The sequence below is a fragment of the Hirundo rustica genome, chromosome 3 (assembly GCF_015227805.2).
Source record: "Hirundo rustica isolate bHirRus1 chromosome 3, bHirRus1.pri.v3, whole genome shotgun sequence".
Lineage (NCBI taxonomy): Eukaryota > Metazoa > Chordata > Aves > Passeriformes > Hirundinidae > Hirundo > Hirundo rustica.
The window spans coordinates 96,765,184-96,775,182 of record NC_053452.1 but is presented as its reverse complement, the minus strand read 5'-3'; the positions used below and the strand labels follow the sequence as shown (position 1 = coordinate 96,775,182).

The 9,999-nt window shown below is 44.5% G+C and overlaps 1 protein-coding gene across 1 annotated transcript; it reads left to right on the top strand.

Annotated features, from left to right (window-relative positions):
- Nucleotides 1-767: 767 nt before the first annotated feature.
- FAM110C (family with sequence similarity 110 member C) lies at nucleotides 768-7,897 on the top strand. Its single transcript, XM_040060415.2, has 2 exons — nucleotides 768-1,957; nucleotides 5,187-7,897. The coding sequence occupies exon 1, from the start codon at nucleotides 823-825 to the stop codon at nucleotides 1,915-1,917; it is 1,095 nt and encodes a 364-aa protein (XP_039916349.1). The 5' UTR covers nucleotides 768-822; the 3' UTR covers nucleotides 1,918-1,957; nucleotides 5,187-7,897.
- Nucleotides 7,898-9,999: the final 2,102 nt, after the last annotated feature.

Here is a 9,999-nt window from a genome sequence, read left to right as displayed (position 1 = left end):
GTTTCTGAAGGGCAAAGACCTGCAATTCAGACCAACGCCATTCCACCGCACTTTACACTTTACACGGGCACAGCCGCGGCACAGCTGCGGGCCAGGGACAAACGTGTCGCTGCTGCCGCCGCTGCCCCGGGAAGGCCAGGATGCCGGGGGCACAGCGGTGCCGCCCGCCCGGCGTGCCCGGACTCAGCCCTGCCGCTGGGCTCTGGAAGCCCGTCCCGTCCTTTCCCGATCACGCCAAGGTTTCCCGCTGGAGCGCAGCGCCCGGCACGGCCGGGCAGTGAGACCCGCGGGGGAACGCACCGCGGAAGGGCGGCGAAAGGAGCGAGGCAAGGTGGTGCCCCCGAAGGGGAAGACGCGCTGGGGTCCGCCGGGTCAGGCCCTCAAGCAGCGGCCGTCCCCACGCGGCGGGCCGGGAGGGGATGCTTCTGAGGGCAACAAACCCTCCGAGCGTCCCGGCGCCGGAGCAGGGGTCCCGAGCCCGCCGCAGCACCGCGCCCCCGTAGCCCCGGCTGCCCCAGCGCCGCGGGAGGCTGCGGGGCCGGGCGCTGCCATCCCCAGGGCGGCTCCTGCCTCCCTCCCTCCTTCCCTCCCTCCCTGCCGGCGGGGATTGGCTGTGCCTGCCGGCGGGCGGGCGGGACACGCGGCGCCCCGACGGTGCGGGGAGCGCGGCCCTCGGAGCGCGCCGCTGCCGCCTGCGCGCTCGGGCTGTCCTGCGCCGCGATTTTCCCCCCCCTTTTTTTTTTTTTTTTTTTTTTTTTTTTTTTTAACGCATCCCACTTCCCTCTGGGGACTGGAAGCAGGATCCGCGTCCCTGAAATTGCTATGCCAGCTGAACTCTCCCGGGCCGTGGGAATGCACGCCATCTCCGACCTCCACTCCTCCCTCCCCCTGCGGCTCCTCAACAAGGGGCCCGAGTACCTCCGCAGGCAGCTGGAGGCCGGCAAGCCGGGCAGGAAAAGTGCCGTGGAGAGACTGGCCGCCGATAAGGCCAAGTACGTAAAGAGCCAGCAGGTCATCAGCACCAGGCAGGATCCCGTCATCGCGCTCAGCTCAGCCTCGGAGAGCAGCAGCGAGACCTGTTCCGTGGAGAGCAAAGCAGCGAGCAGGGAGCCGGGCAGAGCGACGGGCGCGAAGCCCCTGGAGCTGGGCAAGGCGGTGAACTCCTGCCGAGCCCCCCTGCGGCACGGCCCCCCCACCGCCAGGCGCAGCACCAAGAGGCAGATGCGGCCGGATTCCCTGGTGATCTACCGCCAGAAATGTGAGCTTGGGAGAGGTCAAAGCCAGGACGGCTCACGGGGCAACCTGGTGAGGAGAATCTTCCATGGGTCCGTAAAGGAGAAGCAGTTGGTTTCCCCTGAGTTGCCCAGAGTCATGGAGGACGTCGCAGCCGCCGAGAGCAATGAGCCTCTCTCAGCAAAAGATGATGACCATGAGCCAAGCGACCATGGAGCGGTGCAGGCTGTCCCTGTGAGCACTGAGGGGGCAGGGGTGTGTACAGAGGAGCATGCGAGACCCCCAAAACTGAGTACACCTCCTGAAGAGGTCAAGGAGGTGAAGAGGAGAGGTCTCCATCGCTCCCAGTCAGACATTAGCTCTCGCTATTCCAAGTCCTTTGCTGAGTTTGAAACATTTTTCAAGTACTGTGGCCTGGAGCAGGAGGTCATTGAGGATCTTGGGAGAGAGAACTTCTCCGTGGTGTCCGACAATGTCTCCTTCAAGATCCGCAGCATCAGTGTGGCGACGTCGGAGAGTGAGTTCACGAGGCACAGCGGGGATGAGGGGCTGCTGGAGGACGAACTCACAGAGCAGGTCCCCAGCAGCACCTCTGTGATTGAGCGCAACGCTCGGATAATCAAATGGTTGTACACGTGTAAGAAAGCCAAGGAGACCAACAAGGTGATCCAGGAACTGGCGTGATGGCTTCATTCAGCATGCGTTGGAGCCTGGTGAACTCAAGGTGTGTGCAAAGCCTCGCCCCGACAATTTGTGTTTCTCTTTCCTTTTTAGAGAGCAGTTGACTTCTCATGGTTTATATTAGTCTTTTCAGAAAGGGCTGAAGGAAAATGTATTTTGTTTACCATATGTTCCAAGTATGGCTTTTTTGCAAAGCAGAAATCTGTGTTACTACAAAAACCATAATACAAACAAGTAAATGTTTGCAGCTTGCCAGGTTTAGATCAGACCCCCACAGGAAATTAAAGAGTCAGTGTCCGTGAAGGATGCCTGCGCGTTGCAGATTCCTGCTTTGCAAATATCTTATTTCTTCTAATTTCTGCTATGTTAAATGCTAAGAAAAAAAACTTAGAAAAGGATTCAGCCTTTAGTTACAGTTATTTGGATAACAGACTGAACAGTCTACTACTAATTAAGAGTACACTGTATTTATGCTGTACTGCTGAAACTATTACTCATCAGGAATGCACTGTATTTATACTACACTGCTACAGTTTTCCCTTCTTTACTTTCCTTCACTCTCTCTCCTTCCCCTTACACATAGGCACCCCCAAGTATCAGGAAAGCAAAACTGAATCAGTGCCCTGCTAGCAATCTTATTTCCTCCATGACTTTCTGTTGGGACCATAAAAGTTTGTTCCAGGTGACCTCATAGCATTTCACAGAGCTCGGGTTTTCCTCTGCAGTGGGTTTTGCTGTGTGGTTTGGTGCTGGTAGTTAGGAATGGGTTGTGCGGTTTGTCAGAGAGGTACTTCACTGTTTTAAGCTAAAGATAATTAACACAAACGTGGATCTAGGCTTAGAAAACAATTACTTAACAGACAGAAGCAGAACAAATTATCTCTGGTAAAAGCCAGTGTCCTGGGTTTAATAAAAGCGGTGTTTATTTTGCATATGATTTCCTGAAAAAGAACTATATTCATGGACCCTGTGGTGTTGATAATCTATGAGATAAGAGTTTTTCTCCTTCCAGTACATAAAGCCCCTAGGATAACTACCGCAGCTTACCGTGAGGTATTTAAAAATTGCATGAGTGAGTGATGGTATGAAGGATTACATGTATACTTTCTGACAGTTTGTATTTGGTGCGTGAGAAGAACATCATTTGGTGTAGATACAGCTGTTGACAGAGCATGTGTGTCTTGCAAATGTGGAGAATTGTAGTGCTTGAGCCTCACTCCTATGTGGATGTGAGCCTGTCACTCTAAATTCATTTAATTCATAAAAGGCAAAAATCATTAACTTGAAACTGGTTTTGATGATGTGGAATTCGGTTCACTTTTAGAATTAGAATTTTTCTCAGAAGTCTTATTTTCTTCCTGAAAGAGGAGGAAGACAGGGAGAGAGCCATTTTGCAAAACTTTTCAAGGCCATGCTGATAAGAGTGTTCTCAGGTATCTGGCTGACAACTTAAAATAAGTGTTGTTATGTAACAAATGCTTTCTCAAATAATCTTAGCAAGAAGAACGGGCTCTCCTGAACTAATAATTTATCCTTGCTTATTCTTCTGTGATAAAAGGCCAGGAGATACACAAAACAAAATGAGGAAGGTGGTGGCTTTGTGAAGCTCCTTGCAGCTGCCAGCCTTGCTGAACAAGAGGTTGGGAGGCAGATTCCAGCAGGCACGAACCATGCAAGAAAAACAACCAAAGAAAAACCTGTTTGCTCCTAAGTGCCCCTGATGGGAGTAGGGTCTAGGTCATCACCACAGAGCTGGCTCCAGAGGGAGCAGCTGGTCCTTTCCCCATCCATTTGCAGGGTGCTGAGCATGTCCTGTGCTGCAGCTGATGAGGCAGGAGATGCTGGTGAGCACCCCAGGGAGCATGCAGTCTGTGGAGGTGCTGCACCAGGGCAAAGGCAAGGGCAGGAGAGTGGGAAGTACCAGGAGCTGAATCAGTGTAATCTCACATGGGCTTGCTTGATCACTCGCTTTTTGTTTTTACCATGTAAGATAAAATGGTAGTACGCAGCCTAACAAGGGTGGTGAAAAGATCTTCATGAAATAAACAGCAAGATTATTTGCATGATCCTATGTTCATTCTGCAATAACTTTAATACCTAGAATAAGGAAGCACTTTACTCTGGTAGCAATTTCCTTTGGCACCAAAATTTTTGACAGCCTAGGAAAGACTAATTCAGAAGGTCCTTATTTATAAAACCTAATTTTAAGAATACTGGGGCTGACTCTGAACTGTTTGATGTCAGCTGTCAGGTTGTTTCTGAAAACTGAGAACATACTTATCATTTAGGCCACAGAAGTGGGAAGTTCAGAAAGGTCAGCTAAAAATACTTGTACACATCACCCAGAATAAAGGACAAGGGTCATCAGAAGTTAAATATAAGTTAAATATTGCATTTACTGGACAGAATTTAAGGAAAGAGTTGTTATGATCACATGGTTGCACGATGAATCTTGTTCTGGTGTAAATTTTCATTCAGTTCTATACTTTCTCTGACAGTACAGCATCAAGTGGGATATCTATATGTTTTCACAATATCCAAGTATTTGGCTCTGTTTCGTTTGTTTATTAAAGGGCTCTGGACTGCTGTTCTCTGCTGGAGAGCAATGTACTCTTCCTGGTGTTCTCAGGCACATTCTTAGAAGTTCCTGGTTTTCTACAGAGGCTTGAAAATTGTTGCATCTTCTTTGGATAATGAGGCAGAAACCTCATTTCTGAAATCCCAACATTCGTTATGTATAAAACACCTTTCAAGAACTGCGGAGCTTTTATGGGCCAGTGATCATTCCATTCATATTTTATGTTCCCTGTTTAATTTTTCATGAGCTCTCTGGGAGCTGGTGGAGCACCATGTAAATAGAAGAGCTGTTTGAAGGATCAGGTTCTTTAGCGTGTTTCATCAGAGAGATGATTGCAGAGTGTGAGTTGTGAGCTTTAGAAAATGGAGGTCTTTGGCAAGATGGTCATTCCTGTTTCTTAGTAGAAAGCAGCCTGGGTTCACCTCTGCAGCTCAGTTCCTCTCACTGTCAGTTCTTGATTCTAGGAAGAGAGTACACTCTGCATCCTCCTTCCTGAGCTGAATCAAGATTATTCAGCCTTGAGTTTCTCATCATTCTTAAATGGGTGGGCATTATTCACGTGGAAATCTCCAGGGAGGGTAATTTACTATGTTGACAGTAGCCATAGGCAGCTGAATAAAAACTTCAGAGTATCACCTAATGCTTGTCTGATGTGATAAATAACAAATGACACTCTTTTTCTTCTTTTTTTCAGAATTGTTGGCTTGGAAGTTGAACAAAACCAGACGCAGGAAGAAACTGTTCCCTCATCTGGCTTATGTGTACTTTGTCCAAGTTTAGTATTTTGTTATTGCTTCCTACCTTCTCCCCCATCCCCTGGAAGTCTCACTCTTGTCAAGTCCAAGGGTGTCCAAGACTGCAATGAAAAGTGGAGATTGTGAACTGTGCCCCAGCAAGACATCAGGAAACAAAAGCCCCTGGAAAAGCGAAGAGTGGTGGCAGCTGCCGTCCGCAGTAATATTCAGCATCAGCTCTCTGCCTCAGGATGTCATTCCAGGCTGTGACAGAAGGTCTGTTTTGTGCACCCATCTCTTTCCAACAATGAATTTGTCAACGGGGATGGCGAAAGAAAGTGGGAATGAAGTGGTGACGACCTCTCAGTCAGGTGTTCCCCTGCAGACTCCACCTGGAAGTCCAAAGTCTCTGCCTTTCCAAGGCTGTTTGATCAGAGCTCATCCTGACATCATTCACCATCATTTGCTTGGCTGGTGAGGACTAGCTCTGGCAGCTCTATTTCAGATACTTGGCAAACATTGTGAACTAAATCCCTGCCAAACCTCTTTCTCTGGGAGCATGCAAGCCAAATTGGTGTGCCTTGTATCCATACAGTTTGCTCTGGCTAGTTGGTCGCACAGCTTGCTCAGCCATTGGGGAAGAACAGCACCAAATACGTCAGGAGCATGGTTCCAAGAAACAGGTATTGAGGGAGGTTTTGCATTGTTTCTGCCTTGCAGGACGGTACAATTTGTTTGCGATGTGTGCCTGACTCTTGACACGGCAAACATTGCAAGGTTTGGCAGTCATGCTATAACACCTTTAGTTTTAGGCAGTGGATGAGCAGGCTCTTACAGAATGGCATCAGGGAACTGTGCCAGGCTATGTAAAGCCACACTTCTAGTGTGGCTCTGCAGTAGGGCCGTGCAAGGCAGCATCGCTGCACTGCGAGGCAAGAGGGCATGTTGGGGCACAGACTGGCCAGGGAATGTCTGGATGACACCCAGTGTAGACAACACCTTATTCAGTGTCATCAGTAAAATGCTTCTTTGGGGCTACCTGACTTTAACATGTTTTAAAAGGTGATACTTGTATCATTAGTGTAGTGAATAAGGCCTCCGCAGAAACTCACGGAATTTGCTGCCTCAAACACCCCAATCTGTCATTGCTTTCAGAAAATCAAAGCATTTCTATGTGGACATTACAAACCACAAAACAATGGGGGGGAAAAAAAAAAAAGCTACTTTCCCTTTCATTTGCAATTATACCCATCTCTGAAAGTTGCCTGACTGGCATAATGTTGACTTCAGTTGTTGGTCCTGCCGAGGTTAAAAGCTTACTTTGTATTACAATGGTTGTGGGAGAGTTGCCCTTGAAGAGCTCCTTGAGATCAGCTAAATATCATCAGAGTTGCATTTCCATGGGTTTTAAATGTACTTTTCAGTCCAGGATGGTTAGTTCTCAATTACAGCACTAATTTGGAAATGCATTGTCTTCTGTTTCTAGTGTTAGGTACTAAGGCTTACATGTCTGAAGTTCTTAAGATAACTAGATAACAATTCCAGATAAAATAATTGTTGAACCCACTTTTCAACTGGGAGAAAACTAAATAGTTTGTGTGAGCTCCTTTAAACTTAGAAGTTAGTATATGTGGATATTTTCTTACAAAATGAAACCTCCATATATATTTGTTACATTATTATAAAAGGATGATTCTCAGAAAACTTCAAGATGCTGCTAATATGATAAGATTTATACACTGAAGGTGCAGGTTTTTAAGGATCACAGTCTAGGTTTATTAGTCATAATGTGATGTATCTGTTCTGTTCATGCTCCCAGCAAGATGCTGTACTACATATATATTTGTATATCAGAGCTAAGGAATGCTTTTCTTTGAAAGCATGGATGACTGTAGACAGCTCAGCAGGAAAAATCTAGTGTCCTGCCAAAGGGGAAGAGAATTAGTTTCCAAGGAAATTTTTTGTTTCACTTTCAAACTTCTATTTGTTGTTGCTCTGTCAGTTGAGCAGCTTTCAAAAGTTAAGATGAAAGATGTACTTCTCATGAGTTTTCAATAGTAGGAAGGAATATGTTTAATTTGCTCGAAAACACTGAACATCAGCCTTTCTGAAAATGGATGATGGTTTTATGGCAGAGATTAGTGAAATCAGAACTGTACCCATTCTGAATACTTTTTTTAATCCCTCTTTTTGCCTTTGTGGATAGTTCAGTAGGGTTCAGGTGACTTTCCACACTAATGTGGCAAAATTTCTCTGGCTTTCTTCAAACTCTGTAGGAATCCCAAACATTCCCATTTATTTCAGAGGTGATGTGGACCTGTCTTAAGATCTTTGCCTGATGAGCTACACATTCCCTTTATTTAATAATACCTTCTGGGGAAGCTAATAATTTACATTTCCTATATGTCAGAAAAAAAATAGATGACAGTCTTTCTTTCCCCAGACATTTTGGGAATGTGTAATTCAGTGCTTCTTCCAAATGATGAAAGCCTGGGTGTTCATTCTACTCCCATCCATTACTGTTACATGTAAAGGGTTTTCCTTTCTTCCGCTGGGTCTTTCAGTCATGTCCTTCAAAATGAGAAGCAGTTGCTAACTTTAGCCACTCCCTATTTTCTTGTAAAAAAAAAAAAAAACAAAAAAAAAACAAAAAAAAAAAAACAAAACAAAAAAAAAAACCAACAAAAAAAAAAACCACAAAAAAAAAAAAAAAAAAAAAAAAAACACAAACAAAAAAAAAAAAAAAACAAAACACCACCACCCTCATTTTTGTTTGGTTGTTCGGGTTTTTTTTACGGTTTGATTATAAAAGATAGCCTTTGGCTGGAATTATCCAGCTTTGGCATTACACTGTTAAAAAGTGGACTGTTGCAGTTCAAACAGAAGTTTTAGCAATGGAGTTGGTTTTCCAGTTGTCTGGGTAGCCTAAAACAGCGGCTGATGGCAAAGGCTAGTCATAAATTGAATTATTTTGTTTGACTAGAACTATGTAAACAAAATAGTCAAATGGGGTGCCAGTGTGCAGAACAAATTTCTGTTTACACCCAAGTGTTTTGTGGTTCTCCAGTGCTGTGACAAAGGGCAATGTCTGCAGCTTTAAGAGGAGAAAGGTACAAAGTCTGGGGTTTTATGGCCTGGAATTTGGAGATAAGACTGAAATCTTTGCAATATATTGTAAATATTACTGTATAGAAATCTATAAGAAATACAGATTTTTCTATATGTATATTACTTTTCATAAGTCTATGTGTTTTATGAAATTGGCCAAGCATTACATAGGTGGGGATTAAGCAGAAACTTTCTTTTGGAGCAGGTTGTCCTGCCATTGCCTCCTGAGAAGTTTCTTGCATCTGCATTTGAATCCCTTGAAATGGAATACTGGTCAGATCTGATATGGATGTTTCACCATTGTTATGCTTATATTCCTGTGAAAAAAAGTTCATGCTGTTGAATGCATACAAATAAAATTACCATTCTGAGAAGTAATGTTTGTTTTTTTAAAGTATAATTTTATTTTGCTCTCTCCATTAAAGTGCTATTATTTTAAAGCTGGAATGCCATTAGGGAATTAATTTCTTTGTGAGTGAAGCTGATACTCGACTTTGAACATCTGAAAGTGGAATGCATCCCTGAGCCATGCCCAGACCCCTGGCTGAGAGCTTAGGCACAAAATCTTGCAAGGAGTTGGCACAATAACTAGTAGCTCTCAATATCAGTAAATTAGAACTATATGAGGCTAAGGCTGTTCTACAACATTCTAATTTTTTTAATTTCAGAATATGGCTGGAAATATAGAGTTTATTTCTGAAGGGTGCTATTTTTTTCCAAATTAAGTATTATATTTGGTCTGGCTCACTGTCAAAAGCTACGATGTACTGCAGGCAATGCCACATTCATCTCAGCCAGTGTCTAAAGTGGGAGGGAGTTTGAAATTCTGCTTGGAAAATATATTATCTCCAGAATCTTATAAACAAACTGTTGTTTGACTGTTCTTTCCATAGAAAGAATTCAGTATATTATGCTAAATCTCTATTTATTTTGTGAAGAAAGCAGCAGAAATAATGGTTGCATACAGTGAGCTTTTACAAGAAACCAATGCACTTCAGTTTCATAGTTACCATTTTGGTATGGTCTAATTTGCTCACATTCAGTGTTTCACCAGCCAGCATTTGAAGGCAACTTGAGGTAGAGCTAAATGATAATTGCTGTGCAGATTGAGATCTTCCACAAAAAGCTCTTCCACAAGAGCTATTATCACTGACATGTAACTTTCTCTCACAAATCATGGATGACCTATGTCAGTGTACGCTACGAAGCAAGTCTGGAAAGGGTGAAATACCTTTTCATGCATCCCCCTTTCTAGAGAGGTCAGTCTCCCATAGCAAGCCTTTGCTCATCTTGCTGCCTTAGAGAGGACAGAGCCATCATAGTCTGAGAATGACCTTGGGCTACAGCTTTTGCATTTAGGAACATTGCTCTTAAGTAATTTTTCAGATAACACCTTTATTCCATGTTTTATGAAGTCCAGTGGATTTCTTCCAGCAGTAAGGTTTGGGAAGCTCCTGCCCTTGGACTGTCTGGTGCAAGCAACCTTTAAAAGTCCACAGCTTACCCATCCACCTCTTTGCTTCTGATTCATCTCTGAGTAGTAAATAGGTGTTGGAAAGAAAACAGAAAAAAGGTCTTTACAGGTGTATTGTAAATGTTGAGGCTTCCTGAACACACAACTGCAAAAGTACTTAGTATCTCCAAGAGCTTTTGCCAAAGATCAGC

Bases quoted from the DNA above. Each gene is read 5' to 3' on its own strand.
- FAM110C (XM_040060415.2), top strand. From the start codon at position 823: ATGCCAGCTGAACTCTCCCGGGCCGTGGGAATGCACGCCATCTCCGAC.